The sequence below is a fragment of the Coenobita brevimanus genome, chromosome 108 (genome assembly GCF_032717465.1).
Source record: "Coenobita brevimanus isolate Jiangsu-jjx chromosome 108, ASM3271746v2, whole genome shotgun sequence".
NCBI classification, from domain to species: Eukaryota; Metazoa; Arthropoda; class Malacostraca; order Decapoda; family Coenobitidae; genus Coenobita; species Coenobita brevimanus.
The window spans coordinates 5,740,040-5,764,955 of record NC_137061.1 but is presented as its reverse complement, the minus strand read 5'-3'; the positions used below and the strand labels follow the sequence as shown (position 1 = coordinate 5,764,955).

The 24,916-nt window shown below is 43.6% G+C and overlaps 1 protein-coding gene across 1 annotated transcript in view; it reads left to right on the top strand.

Moving 5' to 3' along the window:
• The window catches only part of LOC145416941 (serine-protein kinase ATM-like), a 505,436-nt gene that overhangs the window by 21,256 nt on the left and 459,264 nt on the right, over positions 1-24,916 (top strand). The window contains exons 5-7 of the mRNA XM_080285796.1: positions 14,865-15,112; positions 15,804-15,954; positions 16,169-16,359. Of these exons, the coding sequence (XP_080141922.1) occupies positions 14,865-15,112; positions 15,804-15,954; positions 16,169-16,359 (590 nt within the window). The remainder of the gene's footprint in view (positions 1-14,864; positions 15,113-15,803; positions 15,955-16,168; positions 16,360-24,916) is intronic.

Below are 24,916 nucleotides of genomic sequence, written 5' to 3'. Positions count from 1 at the left end.
ACGGGAATTTTGAGTGTTGTGCAGTGAAAGAAACAGTGTGTTGTGTTAAGGATTTACAGTTGTGAGAGAAAAGACTCAATTGAAACAAAATTTAACATAAATAGACTTGTGTGTTTTGGCTTTGGAAAATTATTAGAAGAATGGGAAAAGTTAAGTGCAACAGTTAGTAAGTTACAATGGAGCATTAGTTAGACAAGAGTGCACACTGTGAAGAGAATGGACTTCTGAGTGCGATTGACTAAGTTCAGTGCAAGACTTCAGGAACAATGTACTGCAAGTGCTTCAGGAAATCCTTCTTACTGTCAGAGTCTGAGAGGAGGCGGTTATTCATCGAGGTGGCCATGGACTTGCTGTAAGTAGGCAGAATGTTTCATACTGTACTTTTTTCCATACTATACTTACCTCATTTCACTCCTTAATGTCCTTTATTGGTGTGAATAGGGTGTTAGGAGCTATGCATGTGCAGTAGGAAGGTGTTTTTCTGAGTTAGGCTAGGTTAGGGTCCATAAGTACTAGTCCAGGAGCCAGTCACCAGAATGTTTATTATTGTATGAACCTACTTCTAAACCTTCATTTTATGTTTCTTTTGCATTTATTTCAGTCATTTATGTGCCTTATTGGTGTGATTTGGGTCTTAAATAGGTGCTATGCATGTCCAGAGGGAGTTGTATAGGTGTTTCTCTGAGTTCGGGTCCATAAGTACAAGTCCATAAGCTGGGGCCCAATATCCGGACAGGACCACTATTCGGACCTACCTATGGCTCTATTATGTCGGATATTGGAATGATTACTATATATATTGTGGTAGGTGGGGGCGCTCACCATCCACTCACTCGATGTAGTGCTGCTCTCGGGTGTCTGCCCTTTCCTCTCCTCTCCATTCCTTCCTTTCTCTTCCGTCTTTCTTTACTTCATTCTTTCCATGTCCTTCTGCCTACGGTTGCCTTTACACTCCCTCTTTTGTATTTCTTTCCTTCATTCTTTCCTCTTCCTTCTGCCTTTGGATGACTCTACACTGAGTGATAAGCCTAATGGTTTCCTGTACACCAGGAAACCATTTACTATGCTGGGTGGTAACCATATAACCAAATTATGGGCCTGGTGGTTTAGTGGATAATTACAGCGCTCCAGTCGGATTGAGCTGGTGAAGGGTTTATATCCAAGGGATGATTGGGGTTATTGCTCATGTAATGCCACTCAGGGATGAGTGAGGCTGGTCACTCTGATCTTAAATGTCAGGACCAAATTGCCTAGGCCCAGGCTTCAACGCTTCTCATGGGGCAACGTAGAATTGGATGATGGATGGATGGATGGATATATATATACAGTAAACCCTCATTATACGATGGGGTTCCGTTCCTGAAAACCCCATCGTAAAGCAATCCATCGTATAGCAACCCCATTATAACATGGAGTCAATGGGGATACGTTCCCAGACGTGCCTAAACTCTCACATACACACACCTTAGCACTCACATACATGAAATATCCTTATGTTTAAACATTTAAAGTAACACATTAATAGTGAATAAAGAGAAAAAAGCATGAAAACTACAGTATACTGTTGTTCTTACCTTTACTGAAGCAAGCAACAGTTGTTTATGTGGTTCCTAGACAATTCGCCATGAAGTCGACAATTCGTCGTCATAATATGGACGTTCCCCGTCAGGACAATTCCCCGTCATTCTGTAAACATACTTATTATTGATTAACTGATACTTTAATAACTAATTCTCAGGGGGATCTATCAAAGTCTGTTCTCATTCAATAGCATTGGCTTTGGATATCATTTGTAAGTTGCACTTTTAGACAATATTTAACTTGTTTCTACCTTGCTGTAGTTGACTTTGAATTATGTTCTAGCATCACCCACAGCTGTTTTCATTAATTTCCATTGGTATTACAACATCCTGGGTATATTTTAAAATGACTTTGAAGAGGTACAAATACAGTACTAAAAAACTAGGGTACTTCCTAAATAAACTGATTGAAAATAAACGATGGGGAATCATCCTGACGACGAAAAGTCCCGATGGCGAATTGTCTTGTTATTGTTGTGATGGCGAATTGACTTGGTGGCGAAATATCCCGAAACATTTATATAGATGTAACATGAAGATTATTTGTATAATTCCAAAGTATGTCGATCGTTCACTTAAGGTAATTAGGCATTTATATAAATGCCAATGTCTCGTATGTAGCCTTATGCTAAGATGAAGGATCGATCATAAATCAGCTGAGTCACGTTTCAATATATTATTATTTTTCATTTAATGCCCATGATTTGATGCCGTATTTTACATTTACTATATAAACAATAAACCACCATCACTTTTATAACTTACATAATTAAAAAACTAGTGTACTTGCTAAATAAACTGATACGTATATAAATGATGGGGAATCGTCCTGACGGCGAATTGTCCCTACTCGGCCTCACAGTCACAGGGACTCACAGCCCTCACTCATCAATGTCAGAACTGCCTGGCTGGGCAGGGCTGGCTGGCTGGGCAGGGCTGGCTGGCTGGGCAGGGCTAGCTAATGAGGCTGGACCGGTGGACAAGTGTGTGTGGTCTAATGCCGACAGTGTGAGGACGTTTTTGTTGCATTTGCACATTCGCTGTTCACTGAGCTGCGGATGATCCATCGTTGTTGCAAATCGTTCCCATTGTATAGTGGGCATAGGGTACTAAAATTTTGACATTGTATAAGCGAAATATCGTACAATGAGGCATTGTATAATGAGGGTTTACAGTATATATATATATATATATATATATATATATATATATAGATAGATAGATAAATGATAAATAGATAGATTGATGTACATGGTGTGTGTATATATATATATATATATATATATATATATATATATATATATGTATGTATGTATGTGTATATAATGTACTGGGGTACAGTTGATTTAAGTTGATAATTTTGTATGGCCTGCAAATGATGTTAAAAACATCCTAATGGCCCTTAATAAGAGAAAGGTGTCCCACCCTCGGTGTAAGCCTTGCGCAGCTGCAGTGCTCAAATCTGTGGTCTTTATCAAGGACCACTTCTTTTCGCGCATTTTCCTCTTGTCTATCGCTGTACCAAGGTATTTGAGCTGTCTCACCTATTCCAGTCTCTCACCATTCACTGTAACATCACACTGGGAGTCACCTTCTCTCTCAGTAACCATCACTTTACTCCTTTCTACATTTACTCTCAATGCACGACACTTACAGATATACAGTATACAAAACTCTGCACTAGTCTACCAAGGTCTTGTCCAGTATTTGCAAGTAGCACTGCATCATCAGCATACAATACATTTGAGGTATTCCGTCCATCACCATCACTATTCATTACCAACGCCATCCATCTGTCCATTACTCATGTTTTTACTTCCCTCATCATCCCGTAAATATACGTATTGAACAACCATGGGGACATCTCACAGCCTCGTTGAACACCCACATTGATCGTGAACCATTCACTTAGATGCCCCTTTACCCATACACCTGCCCCACTACCATCATACAAACTCTTAATGCACCTAGCATATTACCGTCTACACCGTACGGTACATGCACAAAAACTTCCACAGTCCTTCTCCATCTGCATTGTCGTATGCTTTTTCCAGATCCATAAATGCTGTGAACACATTAAAGTCCTTCTCACATGCCTTCTCCACTATCTGTCTCTGCAATTATTTGATCCACACATCTTCTGTCACTCCTGAAGCCACCCTGTTCGTCATCCACAAGGACTTTTGTCATCTGTCTTACTTTATAATAATTCTTCCATATACCCTCCCTATAACACTCTGTAGACTTATGTGGCTATAATTCTTGCACTCACTTTGCTCATCTTTATATTTGTACAGGGATACAGTCACTGCCTTTTTTCACTCTACTGACACAGTTTCACTCATCCATGCCTTCCTACATATCTCCAACAAGCACTTCATTCCCCTCTCTCCACTACACTTAAACATCTCTGCATACACCATATCAGCCCCAGCTGCTTTCCCATTTTTCAGTCACTTCACAGCGTTCTTCACCTCTGCGAGTGTCACATATTCTGGCACTGGATTCATTCTCTGTACACCCCCAGAACCAGTTATGTTATCAGTTGCTTTCCTCGCTCCATTCATATTCATCAAACTTTCAAAATATTCTTTCCATCTGGTTCTTAATTCATCTGCATAGGTTAATAATCTACCACTTACATCCTTGACACTAACTTTTCTTTCCATTGTCGCTTCTACATTTCCACACCTCTCTCAAGAATAACTTCCTGTTTTCATAGTAATTTGCTTTCATTTTTCTTCCTAGATCATCATTTACCTTTTTTTTTTCTCTTCACTGGAGTCTTTACATGCTTCGTGTTGTCAGTATATTCAGTTCTTATTTCAACTGAACCCCTATTCTTTATCCACTCTAACCACTTCTTCATCTTTTCCTCCACTGCTCTCAACCTCTTCATCCCACCATGCCATACCTTTCTTCTTTGTTGATACTCATGCCACACACACCGCTTTAGCATTCCTAACTAAGTAGTCCCTGTATACATTCCACACTCTGTCCAGATCCATTGCATTCCAATTCACAGGTTCTGACTCCTCCTTTACTTTGGCCCTGTACAGTGAGTCTTCAAAATACGACAACCCTAATTACGAATTTTTGATGGTAAGAAAGCGATGAATATAGGACATATTCCACAATACGAAAATATCTGTCTCGATGATACAAAAATCGATACAAAAGGAAATACAGAGATTGCCCTATTATCCAGACTATATGGTGTGAAGAGGTGCCTGAAAAGCCTGAAATCACGATTATTCCGGCGGAAACAAAACACAAGTACTGTTAGATTGATTTATTTACTGGTAAATGTACAATGAAAGACACAACTATCTTCCCAGGTCAGTCTGAAGAAAATTTACACCAGGTGAAATACAATGAAAACTCTGTTTCTACTAGTGTCTGTTTCAAATGGTTCGATTTTTCCACCCTATATTTGTCAGACTTTGGGAAGATACTTGTGTCTGTCATTGTACACTTGAAGCAGCAGAGAGACCTTACCAGTTCGGTTCATAATCCAGCTTGTTTCTGTAATTTTCTGTCAACTTTCAGTTTGGCAAATTACTTTTTCTTGCAGAAAAATTTCCTCCCTGTTATTATCGTCACTTTCCCCTACAATCGTTTCCAGCGCAGTGGAAGAAACTCAGTGTGCTCAAAGGTGGATATCGTTTCCCAATTTCCCAACTGGAGGTTAGGTAAGGTTAAATTATTAGGTACAGATAAGCTCAGTTAGGCCAGGTTTAGTTAAACACTTAGGGAAGAACAGTCCTTTCCACCATTATGTTAATGAAAAAAACAAGAGTTGTCACACCAGAACAGCTAAAAACGACGGGGAAACAATTTTAACAAGAAACGTTTACTGTATTTACCATCCCAGAAATAATCTGAAAAATATAACAAACTATCAGGGAGAACTGATTTTGTAAGGTGCTTTTACTGCTTGAAGTAAAGCATATGTTTAGCCCCCTCAATGGCTGTGGGTTCAGAAATTTGCGTGCTCCCGTGGTCGGCCTTGGGACCAGTTTTTCAAAGTTCTAAAATCAATTTCTTTTTCTTACATATGGGAAAAGACTCATCTGGCATACCTGGCTTTTTTTTTATTATTATTTTTTTCCCCTGAACCCATCCTGTGATCTGCTATGATTCGTGTACGAATTAATAAAATTATGATGTGTGTTACATTAGCATGTAAACATCAGCGAAAACATCTGGGATGAAGTGAACTGTGAACGCCTTGACTGCTTGGGATGGTGGAGTAGGGTCATGTAAACACACCAGTAACCTTCGTTATCTTCCCATAATTGCTCGCAGTTTTTTATAGCTCACCCTAACTCAACGTCACTGACACCGGTACAGTAAGGCGTTGTTCAAGGCCAGCAGCTATGAAAGTGATAATGGTATACATTATTGTTTGTATCAGTCCTCTCTCTTTTAGGCATACACATAAGAACGAACAAAAGAATGAGCAGTAAATGTACACTAACTTCAAGGAGCAGAAATAACTGTGCTCAGTTGGTCCGAAATATATTGGGAAGAGCGATACCAAATGAAGAATGTGGAACTGAATTCTAACCTATGAGAACATGTGGGACAAAAGAGCAATTTTTTTTTTTTTTTTCTGATTACCAAACATTTTTGTTCCATGTCGTCTGTTCAATTGTAAAACCCATAATCTTTCGTGTAAGCATACAGCCTAAAGACCTTACCAATTCAATTCATAGTCCTCTAGTTTGTCTTCTGTTTTTTTTTTTTTTTTTTTTTTTTTTTTGAGGGTAGTAAAATTATGTTCTCTTGCTGAAAGAAACTTGGCCAAAATTAGGGCGCATGTAACATAAGCATGTAAACATCAGCCAATACATCTGGAGTGAAGAGAATGCCTGAATGCTTGGGGTAAACACTCCAGTGACCTTAGTTCCCTTCCATAATTGTTCACAATTTTTTATAGGGCATGCTAACTCAACGTCACTGACACCGAAACAGTAAAGTGTTGTTCAAGGCCGACAGCTATGAAGGGTTTAATGGAGTACTGTGTGAAAAATTGAAAATGGGCGCAGTGCACAGTGTCACGCTCGCTTGCCGAGGAAAACGAACTAACCCCTTTCTGGTAAACGAATTTTTATGTGCTTCTCAGTTGAGTCCACGTCCCTCCTCTCCTCACAGCTTTGCTGTACGTGAGGATATTTTCACAGCTCTTCACCTTTTTGTATTGTTTCGCCATGCCTCCCAAACGCCCTGCATCACCTCCAGCATCAGGGGAGCCCATTGCAAAGAAGAAGCTGCACTGTACTCTAACTATGGAAAGGAAATTTGAAATCATAAGACCCCATGAGGGGGGGCAGGGAGTCTCGGAGATTGGGCGTGCTTTAGGCCTTGCAGCTTCCACCGTTGGGACTGTGACGAAGAAGAAGAAGATGTACAAGAATATGGTCACCTCCTTCTCTACAATTGTATAAAGGTATTGCTTACTTCAAAATTGGGAGGGGGTAAAGTTTAGGTGGGGGGTCTGAGGAGGTCCTGGAACACATCCCCTCATTTATATGTATATTTCAGTGGGGAAAATTGTTCCTATGTACAAAATTTCGAATTACTCTACGACAGGTTTTTTAGGTCCCTATCCCTTTCGTATATCGAAGACTCACTGTATTCATGTGCCATTTCGTTGATCCTCAGCTTCACAACTTTGTCTCTGTCCCGATCCACTTCACTCTTCTCAGCTTGATCTTGCATACCACAATCATTTGATCTGACAAACCGTTTGGGATACATGGCGTCTGGCAAGGAATGAATATATATATATATATCCATCATCCAATCCTACGTTGCCCCATGAGGAGTGTAGGAGCCCTGGGCTAGGCAGTTGGTCCTGACATTTAAGATGAGAGTGACCAACCTCATTCATCCCTGAGTGGCATTAGATGAGCAAAAAATCCCAACCATCCCTTGGATATAAACCTTCACCAACTCAATCCGATTGGAGCACAATAATTACCCACTAAACCACCAGGTGCCAAAATTAGGTTATATGGTTACCACCCAGCGTAGTAAATGGTTTCCTGGTGTACAGGAAACCATTTGCATTGTCACTCAGTGTAGAGTCACCCATAGGCAGAAGAAAGAGGAAAGCATGAAGGAATGAAAGACAGAAGAGGGAGTGTAAAGTCACCCTTAGACAGAAGGACGAGGAAAGAATGAAAGAAAGAAAGCTAGAGGAAGATGGAAGGAAAGAAGGATGGAGGAGAGGACAGGGCAAACACCCGAGAGCAGCACTACATTGAGTGAGTGGATGGTGAGCGCCCCCACCTACCACCAATATATACGTACGGTACAGTATATATATATATATATATATATATATATATATATATATATATATATATATATATATATATATAATATATATATATATATATATATATATAGATAGATAGATATATACATATATCTATCTATCTATAGCACGACGCCCTAATCCCGCAAAGGGTGGCCGCAGACAAAACGCCTCCAAGCCACTCTGTCACCCACCATTTGACTACCCTCCCCCCAACCCCCCCCCCCCCTCCCTCACCTACCTCTCAACTCCATCCCTCCACCTCATCCTCGGTCTACCCCTCCCTCTCCCTCCCTCCACCTCACCTACATACACCCTCTTAGTCAGTCTTCCATTCTCCATTCTCTCCACATGTCCAAACCACCTTAGTGTATTTCTCCTAATCTTCTCAACCACATCCACATCCACTCCACAACGTTCCTTCACTTCTTCATTCGTCAACCTGTCCCTCCATGTCACTCCACATGCTCCTCTCAAGTAACTCATTTCCACTGCTTTCACTCTTGACTTGTTCCCCTCTTGCAAGGTCCACGCCTCGCTTCCATACGTATATATATATATATATATATATATATATATATATATATATATATCTCCATCCATCCATCCATCATCCAATCCTATGTTGCCCCCATGAGGAGCGTAGGAGCCCGGGGCTAGGCAAATTGGTCCTGGCATCTAAGATGAGAGACCAGCCTCACTCATCCCTGAGTGGCATTACGTGATCAATAAACCCCAACCATCCCTTGGATATAAACCTTCACCGGCTCAATCCGATTGGAGCGCCATTATTATACACACACACACACACACACACACGATGTGCTACTCAAAAGTTCCAGTAATTTGAATATTTTAGGAAAATAAGTTGACTTACCTCCCAGTTCTCAGTGTCGCCTTCAAAGTACAGTAGTTCCCATGGGCATGTATACAGTGGTCCCAGTGTTTTTTCCACAAGTCCATGCATACCTGGAAGACTTCAGACGTGATGGTCTTGAGCACCTCCTGCGATTCTGTCTGGATCTCCTCAATCGAGTCCAATCGACGCCCTTTCAGTCGTAATTTCAGCTTGGGAAACTGGAAAAAGTCGCAGGGGGCAAGGTCAGGTGAATAGGGTGGGTGGGGAATGACTTCTGTGTTAGAGGAAGCCAGGAACTGCCGGACAACGATTGATGTGTGGGCAGGGGCGTTGTCATGATGCAGGACCCAGTCCTTGTTCTTCCACTGTTCTGGACATGTGCAGCAGATGTTTTCCCTCAGACGCTGCAAAACTTCACAGTAAAATTATCCGCTGACAGATTAACCGGTTGGGACGAATTTCTTGTGAACAATCCCTTGGATAACAAAGAAAACGATCAACATCGACTTGACATTGCTGCGCCATTGGTCCGCCATTGCAAAACCACAAAACCACCTACACACCACGCTGCAGTAGTAAGCCTAGCTCAACAACACATCTGCTCACAGACACAGCTGAGGCCACACTGACACACAAGGGGTGCTGCTGACTCCTCCTAGCAGCAAAAGGCAAAAACTGCAAACGGTTGGCTTCCTTTGTTCAAATTACTGGAACTTTTGGGTAGCACCTCGTGCATGTGTGTATATATATGGAGGGACAGGTTGGCGAATGAAGAAGTGAAAGAACATTGTGGGGTGGATGTGGATGTGGTTGAGAAGATTAGGAGAAATACACTGAGGTGGTTTGGACATGTGGAGAGAATTGAGAATGATAGACTGACTAAGAGGGTGTATGTAGGTGAGGTGGAGGGAGGGAGAGGGAGGGGATAACCAAGGATGAGGTATAGGGATGGAGTTGAGAGGTATATGAGGGAGGTGGGGAATGAGTTGGGGGGAGGGTAGTCAAATGGTGGGTGACAGAGCGACATGGAGGCGTTTTGTCTGCTGCCACCCTTTGCGGGATTAGGGCATCGGGCTATACATAGATAGATAGATAGATATTACTGGATCTTTTGGGTAGCACCTTGTGTCCAGTATATACTGTATATATATATATATATATATATATATATATATATACATATATATATACAGACATACATACATACATATATACATACATACAGTGGGCTTGCACAGTGCGCGAGAAATTGGGCGGTCCTGGTCCTCGTGCAGTGTGAAATTGCTCACTGAGAATACATAATCTTATGGGAAAAATAACATATGGGCAGTACCCCCTCATACCTGGACATTTTTCGGCCCTTAGAGACACAATAAAGGTCAAATTTTTCAGACATTGTACCGGTACTACAGATATAGCTACAATAAGAAAAATATGGCCAGTCACCTCAACAGTAGTAGACAACAGGCCTGATGGACTTAAATAACAGGGGTTCCGAGGCATGGTAACGCACTTAGAGTGCCCCCACCACCGCCCCGGCCACACCACGCTTGTTTGACGGTTACCAGTGTTGTATTATTCCAGGTTTTACGGTTTGTAGTTGTTAGTAAATATTAAGGTGTTTCTCTGGTCTAGGGATATGGAACTACAATACCACAAAAGCAGTTCACTCCAATCATTTGTACTTATTTCCCAGGTATGAAAGATTTCCTTGCAGATCTAAATAGTTTTACCAGTTAAATAAACCCAAGAAAATATCTAAGTTTTATTTTTAAAAAATATTACATTACTTTACATATTACACAAAACCAACCCATTAAATATCCCCAAAAGTTATACAGAACAAAAGAGAAACAAATCAAAGTTTTATGCCACTGGATACAGTTAACCTGTCTACATGATCAGTGTTCACATCATATACATATCTGTATGGTGGTCCAGACAGAATCTCACACGATGTAAGCAGCACAGAATCAGTCCCAGTCTCTCCATACATGATACACAATACACGTGTTACTTCAGGGTAATCACAGCTGAGAAGTAGAGTAAAGTAAGGGCAGTGAGCTGATCAGTCCAGATATCACTGATCAACTGCCCCCGGCAGGTTTCCTGCCGAATTTATATCCCAAGTTGTAGCTTCATAGATGTGGTAATGAAGCCTTGGATCCCTCCAGAAAACCAGATTTGAAGCACTCGAAAAGTTGATCAGGCTTCTTCTGAACTGTTTCAAACAACTGTGAGTTATCTGAATTATTCCATAAGAGTAAAACCAAATAAATAGCATGGAGGACAGCAACAGCCGTTACACCTCACCCTCTAAGTCCATTGTAGTACAGACAGGAGGACTACTGCTGGCCGATGTCCATAGTAGATGGAGCTCTAGAAAGGGCGTCAGCAACCAAGTTGTCCACCCCTTTGATGTGTTTCACCACAAGGGGGTATTGCTGAATCAGAAGTGCCCATCTGAGAATTCACTGGTTCTGGTTACGCATCCGCCGAATAAAAATCAGGGGATTGTGATTGGTGTAAACTGTCACAGGGTGACTATGCCTGTGTAGGTAACAGTCAAATTTTCGCAGAGCCATGATTAAGGAAAGTGTCTCCTTCTCCACAGTTGAATAATGTTGTTGATGCCTTTTGAGCTTAGCTGAGATGTAAGAGACTGGATGCAACACCCCGTCACCGGCATTCTCTTGGAATAGAACTGCTCCTATCCCACTATCGCTTGCATCTATCTGTAAAGTGAATGGACAGGAATAGTCAGGAGTGCGAAGAATTGGTTTGGAGGACAGGAGCAGTTTCAGCTGGTGAAAGGCCACATCACAAGCAGAAGTCTACCGGAAGGGGCGTCTAGAACTTGTCAGGTCTGTAAGAGGTGCCGCGATGGCAGAAAAGTTGCTACAAAACCGTCTGTAGAACCCAGCCATGCCCAGAAACCTCATGAGTGACTTCCTGGTAGTAGGGGTTGGGTATTCTAAGATGGCTTCATTGTTGGCTTGCTTGGGCCGAGTTCATTCTTGTCCAACAACATGGCCCAGGTAGGTCACGGTGGCACTGCCGAATGTAGACTTAGCAAGGTTGATTGTGAAGCCAGACTCCCCTAAGCATGAGAACAATGATTGAAGTCAGGTTACATGGTCTTCCCAGTTGTCTGCAACAACAAGCAAGTCATCTAAATAAGAGGACACACCTTCTAAGAAAAGATTAGTAAGAAGAGGGCAGATGAGGAATTTGGAAGGAACTTGAGTGTAAAGTGGAGGGACTGTAAGAAAATGTTCTGGAAAGAGGTGAAGAGAGTAAGACAGGGTGGAAGTGAGGTTAGCAGGGGAGTGAAAGATAAAAATGGTAGATTACTAGTGGAGAAGGGAGAAAAAGTGAGCAGATGGAGAGAACACTTTAAGGAATTGTTGAACATAGAGGATGGAAGTAATGCGAGTATAAGTGGCTGGGGAATGGCTGGGAGAAGGAGGGAGGTGAGAAGACAGGAAGAAGTCAGTAGGATAGAAGTTGTGGAAGCAATGAAGAAAGTTAAATTGGGGAAAGCCCCAGGAATTGATGGAGTGTGTGGTGAAATGCTGAAGCATGGGGGAGAGATAGTAGTAGAATGGATGTGGAAGATGTGCAGATTGGCTTGGGAGGAAGGTAGAGTCCCGGAGGATTGGAAGTCAGGTATAATTATTCCCATGTACAAAGGAAAAGGGGAAAAAGAAGTGTGTGGTAATCATAGGGGCATTTGTCTTCTTAGTATAATAGGAAAAGTGTATGGTAGGATACTTATTGACAGAGTTAGAGAAAGAACAGAGGAACTAGTTGGAGAAGAACGGAGGCTTTAGGACGGGAAGAGGTTATGTAGATCAGATATTCATTCTTAGATCTTTAGTGGAAAAGTTTCTAGAGAAGGGAAAGAAGTTGTATGTGGCTTTCATGGATTTGGAGAAAGCATATGACAGGGTGGATAGACAAGGATTGTGGAAAGTATTAAGAATATATGGAGTAGATGGGAAGTTGTTGAATGCTGTGAAGCGTATGTATGATGGTGCTAAGGCTGCAGTGCGTGTGGATGGTGAACTAAGTGTATTTTTCTATTTGAAGGTTGGGTTGAAACAGGGATGTGTCATGTCTCCATGGTTGTTCAATCTGTACATGGATGGGGTAATAAAAGATGTACAAGGTAGGGTAGTGGATGTTGGAGCGTCCCTGGTGAGAGAGGATAGTGTTTGGAAACTCCCTGTACTGTTGTTTGCAGATGATACTGTGTTGTTGAGTGAAGACGAAGGGGAGCTGCAAGGCTTGGTGGATGAGTTTGGGAGAGTGTGTAAGAAACGGAATCTAAAGGTGAATGTAGGGAAGAGTAAAGTGATGGTCTTTGAGAGAGGTGAAGTCAGTGAATGTACAGCGAGGTTGGATGGTGAGGAATTGGAAAATGTGAGTACGTTTAAGTACTTGGGTAGTGCGATGAGTAAGGATGGAGGTATGGAGGGTGAAGTGCATGAAAGGTTACAGCAGGGAAGAAAGGTTGCTGGTTCTTTGAAAGCAGTGATAAGAAACAGGGGAGTGAGCATGGAGGTGAAAAAGTTACTACATGACAGTATTGTGATACCAACTCTAACGTATGGAAGTGAAGCTTGGACGTTGTTGGAAGGACACAAGTCAAGAGTGAGAGCAGTGGAAATGAGTTATTTAAGAGGAACCTGTGGAGTCACGTGGAGAGACAGGCTGACGATTGAGGATATAAAGGAGCATTGTGGTGTGGATGTGGATGTGATAGGAAGCGTTATGAAGAACACACTGAGGTGGTTTGGCCATGTGGAGAGGATGGAGGGTGAGAGGCTGATGAAGAGAGTGTATGTGGGTGAGGTGGAGGGGGGAAGAGGGAGGGGGAGGCCGAGGATGAGATGGAGGGATGGGGTGGAGAGGTATATGAGAGAGGGGGGGTGTGAGTTGGGAGTAGGGGAGTGCAGTGGCGGGGGACAGGGCGACGTGGAGGTGATTTGTTTGTGGCCACCCCAAACGGGATTGAGGCGTCTGGCAATAGATAGATAGATAGGTTCACCCTTACATTTGTCAGTTATACCTTTTTCAAAAATCCTTTCTTCCTCTCTACGTATTCTTGTGCATTCATTTCTAGTTCTTTTATATTCTTCTATTGTTTTGTGTGTGTGTGCATATGTGTGTGTGTGTGTGTGTGTGTGTGTGTGTGTGTGTGTGTGTGTATGTGTGTGTGTGTGTGTGTGTGTGTGTGTGAGAGAGAGAGAGAGAGAGAAGGAGAGAGAGAGAGAGAAGGAGAGAGAGAGAGAGAGAGGGAGGGAGGGAGCAAGTGAGTGAGTGAGTGAGTTAAAGAATGAATAAGAGAATGAGTGAGTGAGGCAGGGTGTGGGAATTGTAGTTCTGTTCTCTCTCTCTGTCTCCCCACCCTCCCCAACCCCTGCTCATCTCCCTCCCCTTCCTCCCACCCTCCTTCACCCCCACTTTTCTCCTTCCCCCTCTCACCCTACCCCTCCCCTGCTTGTCTCCCTCCCTGTCCCATCTGCCACCCCTGCCCCCTGCTTGGCTCACTGCCTGCGTGTTGTAAGTTACCTTCAGCCTCACCTCCCACCGCCTCACCTTACTGCATGTGATGTTTAATATCTCATTTTTTAGCTGATGCGGTCTGCGCTTTGTCTATCGCCAGCCGTGTTGTGTGATTTCCAACCATGATTTTATGCCTCATGCCACATTCTGTCTGTCATTGGCTGCGTAATATGACTTTGAAACAAACTGGGGTCTCCCGCTGCATTATGTCCATCATCACTGCATAGTCAGCTTCCTCCAACCGTGTTATATTAATTTTTTCCATGTTATGACATTTTTTGGACACAAAATGGCACCTACCCTGCTATGTGAGTTTTGAACTATAGGATTGCGTATTATGCGAGCACTGACTGTGTATGGATTCTGGCAGCTTGAAAGGTGAGTGAGTGGGAAGGATTTTATCATTGTGATTATGAAGGGGAGGAGGAGGAGGAGGAGGAGAATAATGATGATGGTGATAATAATGATGGTAAGTATTCTTATGTCATTCACTTTTTTTTTTTTTTTTTTTTTTTTTTTTTTTTTACAGAACTAGTCAAAATATGCATATGGCTGTACGAGACTGAGGGTATACCAACAGACACAGTGACCCTCCTGGCGGTGCTGGAGGGCATCATCAAATGCAGTGGCCAGAGAAACAGCCTCACCCACCCTTCTGCCAGGGCTCTGCAGCCTCTCCTGAATTTCTTAAAGCGATCACTCATCAGTCCAAATCTTTCCTCCGAGTACAACCTCCAGTCGTCTCTCCTAAGTCTCCTCCTTACCTTCACCAAGACTGTATGTTATGCACTGCCTCTTGATTACTGTACTTTTATTTTTATTTATTTATTTATTTTTTATGCTTGTGGGGCAGAGTCAGGATTCCAGGGGCTTGAATGGCGAGTGGATGAGTAGTGGCCCATTTATTTGGGCAGGTTTGGTTAGTTTCCCTTCTGTCAGGTTTTGGGGACAAGCCAGTGATATGAGTGAGCAAGAACACTTGCACACAGTTGTAGTCTGCTTAAAACTTGCACACAATTATAGTTTGCTTTCCATACCAGCAGGTGAGTGGGGTATAAATTGGGCAGCTTCTAATCTTGACAGTTTTGTGGAAATATTAAACTTAGAGATATGAATCACATCTTCTTGAAAATCTCTGGAATAAATAATATAGAAGAGGAGGTATGGAGTGGAGAGATATTATGAGAAAGGGAAGCATGAGTTGTAGGGAGGGCAGCCAGATGGCAGAGGACAAGGCAACATGGAGGTGATTTGTTTATGGCTATCTTTTATGGGATTAAGATGTCTGGCTGTAGATAAATTGATAAGTAGATAAATAGGTGAATAGACTTAGGTTGACTCAGATGCACCTTGTTTGCCGAACCATCACTGGATCAGGGCATAAATAGTTAAATAAATGGGTAGATAGGTTCAGGTGAGAAAAGACTCATGCTGCTGGTGCCAGTGATGGTGTCCATAATTATCACAGGTTGGGAGTGAATGGCGCCGTCTAGTGTGTCAAGTGTCAGAATCAACATTTGGTGCTGTGATTGCAATGTGGGAATCCAAACCTTCAGCCAGACAGAATGACTTGTTGCAGTATTTAAATGAAGTGATGATCCTGCACCATCCACAGAAAGGTATTATATGCACATATTGTATGTGTATGTGTGTGTGTGTGTGTGTGTGTGTGTGTGTGTGCATGCATGCATATGTGCATGCTTGTGCGTGTGTCTGTGTGTTTATATGAATGGGAAGTGCATTAATGATGATGATGATGATGGTCTCTAGAAACAGATTATAAGTTCACTGGCTAACTTATAATACAGTTCCCTCCACCTTTCCATTTACCAGGTAGTAGTGAGATACATGAAGGAAGCGAGGTAGTAGAGGACAGGGTGCAGTGGAAGCGTCATCTGCACCGCTTGTACCAGTTGATAGTGCACCACATAGAGCATCTGGTGAACAGAGAGACATCTGGGGAAAATAAAAACTACACCATAACACCCCTCATGGTTATGCTTACTGCACGTGTCTATCACAAGGTACAGTATGGCATTTCTTTTCATAACCCATTTAGTTTAGTGACATAGACCTATTTCATACTACAGTAAAAGCTCGATTAACCAGCATCCGATGCATGGGCACGTCCATATAACCGGAACACAAATTCGATCTGGCATGGGGTCGAAAATATTCTGGATACCGTTTGTCCCCCTATAATTCTTGGTTAGTTGTGTACAGTACAGGATAAAGTAGTGTACACAGCTAAGTTTTCAAAATTATTTTGGCCTGTAACATATGCTAAATTTTTCTTTAACCCGAGTTGTCCCATCGATGTATGGCTACGTTGCAACATTGTGTAATTGCCAGTTCCGTCGACATACTGGTACGTTGCACAATTGCAAGGTGCATAATTTGCACAATTTTCAAATCTCGTGCATGATTGTTGGTACGTAGGGTCACTCAACCTTCCCCTACCTGCCACCAGGCAGGGACACTCGGCGACCCCGCGCGACCCGCGCTCACCCACGGCTCGGTCACTCACCTGTTAGCAGTGGCCCTGGTCAGACATGGCGCATAGAGGTCTCTCGAAGGAGGAAATCCAAGCCACACTTGACGCCTTCACAGGCGACAGTGATTCGCCACTGGATGACGAGGTTGTGAACAAAGATTATGTCCAACCAACCATAGGAGGAGGAGATCAGCAGCAGTGATAAGGAGGTCCCATCCCCCAGGAAGCGGCACTACGTGACTTATCGTGCTGCTAGAGAGGGCCAGCCTGCACAAACACAACATGCAACAACCTCTCGGCAGCCCCTATGTGATGTGGAGCCCGAATTCGAGGACAGAGCCGTGGGACGTGCTGCCACGTGGTACGGCCGCGAGATAATCACCCATCGCAGCCCCGAGCGCACATCACGTCGTACAAGCAGGTATGGGCCTAGTCTTTTGTTTGGGGAGGGCAGAAGTGGCATGGAGGGAGTGGGGAGAGAAATAGAATGTGCAGGGGCGAGTATAGAAAGTGAGAGTGGCGGGAGTGAGTCATTGCTCTCCCGTGGTGGTGTGAGGCAGTGGGGCGTATAACATGGGGCAGTCAGGGTGCGTGATGAATCACGTGGTGTTGTGATGGAGGGGGAAGGTGGGGAGGAACCACTCCCCAGCATGTTTTATGCTCCCCAATATTCCCAGACATGTGGGCAAGTGAGGGTGCGTGATGAATCACGTGGTGTGATGGAGGGGGCAGGTGAGGGGGAACCACTCCCCAGCACGTCTAATGCTCCCCAATATTCCCAGACTTCATCCCAACAGCCCCCTAATGTTCCACAAGGCCGTAAGGGTAAGGGAAAGGGAAAGGGTAAAGGCTGAGGGAAGAGGAGTGCGAATGGGGAAGCCCTCCACACTCCTCCTCCCCAACCTCCCCCACCAGCATCTCCTCCCCACCCAGACGAAGGCGACGATGGGGGCGAGGGATTTGTGACTTGGAATTGGGAGGATGGGAGTGATTTTTCTCCCATCATTCACCCCTTCACTGAGCAGGGGCGCACTGGCTGCACTGCTCCAGGAATTCACCCTAGTTCCACCAGGCTGGATTTTTTCCACTTTTTTTACAGTGAGGGTTTTGTGGAGCAAATAGTGGAACAAACAAACTGTTTTGCTAGCAGCCAGCGCCGTGAGAGTGAAAGACTGGGCACAAGGAGCAGGCATTCCATCAAATATGATTACCCTGTATCCCTTGCAGAAATGTTTTTATTTTTTGCCCTGGTACTTTTGATGAGTATTGTACGAAAAAACAGAATTCCGGCATGCTGGACAAGGGACCCTATCATGCTGACACCAATATTTGGTCAAATCATGAACCGTAATCGCTTTCAGCAAATTCTAAGTCCCCTCCACTTTTATGATGCTGATGATCCTGCAAATGCAAATGACACAGATGAGGCGAATTAGGTTGGTTTTTGATCACCTAAGGCAAACATTCCGTTCCTCATTTTATCCCCACAGAGACCTTGTCACAGACCAGAGTCTCGTGTTGTGGAGAGGCAGTATTTCATTTCGGCAGTACATACCCAGCAAAAGGCACCATTTTGGGTTCAAGATCTTTGTTATGTGTGACTGTAGGACTGGTTATGTGCAAGACATAGTCTTGTACACCGGTGCACAGACAGACATAATAGAAGATCGGAGTATTGGACTGTCTGGAGCAGTGGTAAAGACAATGATAGAAGACTGCCTTCATAGTGGTCACGTCCTTTACCTGGACAACTGGTATACTAGCCCTCTTCTCGCTCGTTATCTACACAGGCATGACTTGGGAATCTGTGGTAACGTCAAGGTGAACCGGCGTCACATGGTCAAGGTGGGGCGGAAACTTGACAGAAATGAGGTTGTCATCTTCCAGGCGAACAACATACTAGCAACAGTGTGGAACCACAATAGAGAAGTCAGCCTCTAGTCCACGGTTCACCGCCCCTTGATGCACTGTACAGAGTCCGTGGATTACCTCAGCGAGAGGAGGCACCACATGTGGAAACCTGAGTGTGTCCCTGATTACAACATCAACATGCACCTGGTGTACCAGTCAGATTCCATAATATCCACTGTTGAGTGTGCCAGGACCACGATGAAGTGGTACAGGAAGCTTTTCTTTCACCTGATAGATATAACTGCCCTGAATTGCCACCACCTGCACGCCATGACAATAGGAGTTCAGGAAACCTTTGAAGGGTTTTGAGAGAGCTTAGACGTGAGATTTTTGCCTGGTATGCGGTTGAAAGGCCCCAACACCGCACACACACTGCCCCTACCACCCAAACTCCCCTGAGAATATCCGCCTGCCATTTTCTCACTCCTGTACCTCCCCAGCCAAATAGACCTAGGCCCCAATGCAGGTGTCGTGTGTAGCAATTCCCGTGTGAGACCCACCACTCAGAGAAAAGACACCTGCAACCAGTGCGTTGAGTGTGACCTGGGTATCTGCATTCACCCTTGTTTCAGTGGGTATCACACCTTGATGCACTTCTGATATGGTGTGAATGCGATATGACGCTGATACTCAGAAAGAAATGTGACAAACAGACGCTCAGTGTAATTATAAGGCCCATAGATCTGTAAATAGTAGTATGGAAGTGGAAACAAGTGTATTATAAGTGGAAAAATCTGTAAGGGCATAAATATTTTCTAAGTGGATACCTTCCCAGCAAGTGTATGTAGATGCGATATTCTGACGCTCAGTGGAATAAATAAGGCCCGTAAATATTAGTATGAAAATTGAAAACGGGTGTAATATAAGTGGAAAGTTATGTAAGTGCATAAATTTATTTTAAGTCAAAATATTCCTAGTAAGTGTATATAGATGCGATTTTCTGACGCTCAGTGGAATAAATAAGGCCCGTAAATATGTAAATAGTTGTATAAAGTGGAAATGGTTGTAATGTAAGTGGAAAATTAGTATGTAAGTGTATGAATACAGTAGGCTCGCACAGTGCGTGAGAGATTGGGCGGTGCACGAGCTCACGCACTGGGAATTCGCGTACTAGGAATACATAATCTTATGGGAATAATTACATATGGGCGGTACCCCCTCATACCTGGACATTTTTTGGCCCTTAGAGACATAATAAAGGTCATATGTTTCAGACATTGTACTAAAGCTATAGCTACAATAACAAAAATATGGGTAGTCACCTTAACAACAGTAGACAACAGGCCTGATGACCTTAAATAACAGGGGTTCTGAGGCGCGGCAACACTTAGAGCTCCGCACTCCCCACCACACCTCCCACCGCACCAACACTACCCTCCGCAGACTCCTCTTGATCACCTTCCCCAGGAGCATCAAAGTCACTCATTTCGGCCATAAACCCTTCAAAGTCCAATGCTGACACTTCTGACATTGCATCCTCTTTATCCTCAACAGGAACAGGAGCAGATGATGTTGCTGGTTCCGCAATTTCACCAACTTGAGCCCGCCGTGTGTAGCTTGTTATGAGCGTCTGTCTTCTCCTGTTTATTTCTTCCCTGTGCCTGTCTGTGTAGAAACAGAAGAGTTTGTCGATACCAACCAGAAGTTCCTCCGTTCTTAGGTTGCTCACTTCCTGTTCCTTCACCTCTTCCTTGAGCTTATCCATGGCAGCAAGGATCTTGCTAATATTTGACATACTCAGCTCAGTCCTGCCTTCCATCACGCTAGGCTGCTCAACTTGACTCTGTCTGGCGTCGGGCTATCCGTTGCAACACTTCCTCGGGAGGCCGTTTCTCAGTAGCATTGTGCATTTCTTGTATGTCCGCCAATGTAACGTCCTCGAAACCTGGTACAGCTTGTGCTGCTGTCAGTGTTGCTGCCTCAGCCTCAGCCAGTGGTTGAATGGCCATCTCCTGGGTGATGCATAAGTGAGGCACGAGCATTCGCCATGCATGGTTCACTGTTGCAGGTGTAATCTGGTGCCAGGCTTGTAGGAGAAATTCAACTGCGTCCTTCACTATAAAGTTACGCCAAAATGCCTCAACAGTCATGGCATCTGTAGCAGGTCGGGATACAGGTGCTGGTGGAGATGGAACGGGAGCAGATGCCTCATCAAGGTCTTTGTTGTGATCTTCTTGTAGGGCATGAAGCTCCTCTTGTGTGTCAGTCTTCCTGCATAGGTAGTCGTACACTTGCTTATGGTAGAAATGCTTCACTGTGGTGATTAGTTCTTGATCCAGTGGCTGCACTAGTGACGTCGTGCGGGGCGGCAGAAACACAACACAACAATCCTTATGAAGATCATCAAGGTATGGAGGGTGACTTGGTGCGTTATCAAGCACAAGGAGCATCTTAAATGGAATGCCCAGTTCCCGACACTTGGCCCTGGCATCAGTGACACACCGCCTCGTTAACCAGTCTACCATAATGTTTCCGGTCATCCAACCATTTGCGGACTTGTACCAATACACGCCACTTGCATCCATGTTCATGAGGTTTTTGTAGCACCTTGGGTGTGAAGCTGTGTGTACAACAACTGGCCTCATCTTGTGGCTCCCAGACAGGTTTACAGCGAACATTACCGTCATCTTGCACTTCTGGAGCTTGCAACCAGGGGTTTGTTTCTGTCTTTTAGCGATGTAAGTTGATTTGGACATGGCCTTGTAATATAACGACGTTTCATCGATGTTGTAGATCTGGTCCTTGTGTACTGTCCCTCTTCAATAATTGCTCGAAATATCGCAGGATAGTCTCTCGCAGCCAGCTCATCGGCAGAGGCACGTTCACCAGACACTTTCACGTAACGGAGTTCCTTGCGCTTGAGAAAACGGTCCAGCCATCCAACCGATGCCCTGAAAGGTTTTTCCACTTTTAACCTGCGAGATGCTTCCTTGTAAAAGAGCTGGGCTTGGTTCCGAATAAATCTTCCATTCAGTGGAACACCTTCCTTTTCTTTCCTCATTATGAAGGTGGCAAGATAGCGCTCCATTAGTATCATAGCACAATTTCCCACCCGCGAACGGCCGTCTAGGTCAGAGGCACTGTACGTCTTCACTACAGCCTTTATGGCTTCACGGTTCTTCCACACAGTTCTCCCTGTAGATTTAGCCAGTCCCAGGGTTCTCCCAATAGCAGTGTTTCCTTGACCCTCCTCCTTCATCTTCATGATCTTTAACTTGGTGGCGTGCGTCAGAAGTTTCTTAACTCTTGGGGTTGGAGCCATGGTGCAGCAAAGTACAGGCAGCACAAAAAACACCACACGTTGTACACGACAGGTTAGCTGTAGAGAGCGGATCCGCACAGTGAACGAGCCAGGATTGTTATGGCGCGCCCGCTTCCTTGTACCCCAAACTGCGCAGTAGAATGCCTAGGAATTTCTGCACATCAACATGACAACATGTGACGCACTGTGTGAGGGGTGGTCGCGCACTAGTAGAAAATGGCATTTTTGAGCCACTCCTTGCCTCTTCCTCACGTTCTGTGTGGTAAACTCGCGCATTGAAGGGTTTTTGGTTATGATTTTTGGTCACTCGCGCACAATGCGAATCGCGCACTGCGATGACATGCGCTGTGCGAACCTACTGTATTATCTTGGTTGAAAAATTCATTGCGAGGGTATTTTGGTGCGATATTCTGACGCTCAGTGGAATAAATAAGGCCTGTAAATATGTAAGTTATAGTATAAGGTGGAAACGGGTGTAATGTAAGTGGGGAAGTATATTGGGAGCGAAGAAATAAAGTAGAAGTTGAAACACGAGTGGTAGAGAGCGTGCTTGCTATGTGAATATGCGCTAGCATTTCGCTAAATACCCTCGTAATGAATGTAAATAATTGAAATCTTACAGTGGTTGAGGAAAGGTTCAATGTAAAGAAAACAATACTATGAAAGTGATAAAACAATATGGTATGTTGAGATACGAGTCATAGTGAGTGCACTGAGTAAGCAGATGTGCGCTATAGTTATGCTACATGTCATCGTAATGAATGAAAACAGCTGAAAACATTTACATACAGTACAAAATGGTGTGGATGTGGATATGATAGGAAGCGTTATGAGGAACACACTGAGGTGGTTTCGCCATGTGGAGAGGATGGAGGGTGAAAGACTGACGAAGAGAGTGTATGTGAGTGAGGTGGAGGGGGGAAAAGGGAGGGGGAGGCCGAGGATGAGATGGAGGGATGGGGTAGAGAGGTATATGAGAGAGGGGGGTGTGAGTTGGGAGCAGGGCATTGAAATGGCGGGGGACAGGGCTATGTGGAGGCAATTTGTTTGTGGCCACCCCAAACAGGATTGAGGCGTCCGGCAATAGATAGATAGATAGACAAAATGGTAAAATGGCATTGAAACAGTATTATACACGTAGAAAAAATGATATGTTGACTGAAACAAGAAACTTAGCACATAGTGCGTTACCACACTGCCCAAACTCGCTATGCTCGCGCGATGGAACAATGCTTATTTTTCATATATATATCATTGAAAACCATTATATTGTTATTATTATTGTTTATTAGTTCAAATTCAATAAATTTAGAGGTGTTCTTTGTTGTGTCTCCCCAAATTACCTACCATAGAAAATGTGAGTGCCTCGCACTTCAGTGACAGAATACAATACCTGGTGTGGGGGACCTCACCTGTTCTGACCACTTATGGACCCCGGTAAGCCCTTTCTTCGTGATTTTCCTTTGTTTCTTAACAAAAGTGAAGGTTTTAGGCAAAATAAAATTTGTCCAAAATAGCTCGGGATTGGGGGGTATCGGAGGTGCGAAATCGGTCGGGACGTGACGAGTTAAATAATTTTTGGTAATGCTTGCTGGTTTGTGTTCAGTCCCCTACCCCTCCCAGCCCCCCACTTGTCATTCTTAACTGGCAGTTACATCTCAAGCAAACCTCATACTTTACACTCATAATCACATTACTAATACACAAATATAAAACATTAGGATATGCAAAAAGTAAATAATATGACTATGAACATGCAGCAGCAAGAAATTACTCATTATAATGTTGACAGTAAAACAAAAACATTAACAATGGCCATCCCAGGCCTCATGTGTTGGGTGTTTGCATGCTTCCGTGTCTGTGCCTGCGTGCTTGGGTGTGTTTATGTCTGTGTTTTTCAGTGTATTTACCTAATTGTGATATACAGGAAATGAGCTACACTCGTGGGGTCCCGTCTCTGTTTCTCAATAAGTCAAATTTAGCTTTAAACTGGTTTAAGTTTTTAGACTGGACGATCTCTTTGTCCAGGCTATTCCACAGGTCTATACATCTATAAGGAAAACTGTATTTCTTGATATCCTTCAAGCAATTTGGCTTCTTCAGTTTCATCTCATGTCCTCTTGTTACTCTCTTAGCTCATAAAAACAGATCTTCTTTGTCAGTTTTATCTACTCCCATCATGGTCCTGAACACTGCAATCATGTCGGCTCTCTTTCTTCTTTCTTCTAAGGAAGGCAACTCCAGCTTTTCCAGCTTCTCTCTGTACGACAGATCTGACAGACTGGGGATCATTTTGGTTGCTGTTCTTTGTATTCTCTCAATTTTGTTTATATCTTTCTTTTTGTGTGGGGACCACACTACTGCTGCATATTCTAACCTGGGTCGAATCATGGCCACTATCAATTTTTTCATCATCTCATCCATATAATGAAAAGCTGCTCTTATATTAGTCAGGAGTTTATACGTCTCTCTAACTGTCTTGTTAATGTGTTTTTCAGGTGACAAACTGTCCTGGACCAGCACACCCAAATCTTTCTCTTCTCTCGCTTTTGTGATTGGTTCATTACCCATCAAATAATTCAATGATGGCCTCTTGATACTTTTACCCATTTCCATTATTTTACACTTCTTTGCATTGAATTTCATTTCCCACGTCCGGTTCCATTCGTGTATCCTATCCAGATCCTCCTGCAGCATTTTACAATCCTCCTCAACCTCTACCTTCCTCAAGATCTTTGCATCATCAGCAAACAGACTTGCATAACTGTTCACTCCATCTACCATATCATTTATGTAAATCAGGAACAGTGTGTGTGTGTGTGTGTGTGTGTGTGTGTGTGTGTGTGTGTGTGTGTGTGTGTGTGTGTGTATTTACCTAAAAGTGATATACAGGAAATGAGCTACGCTCGTGGGG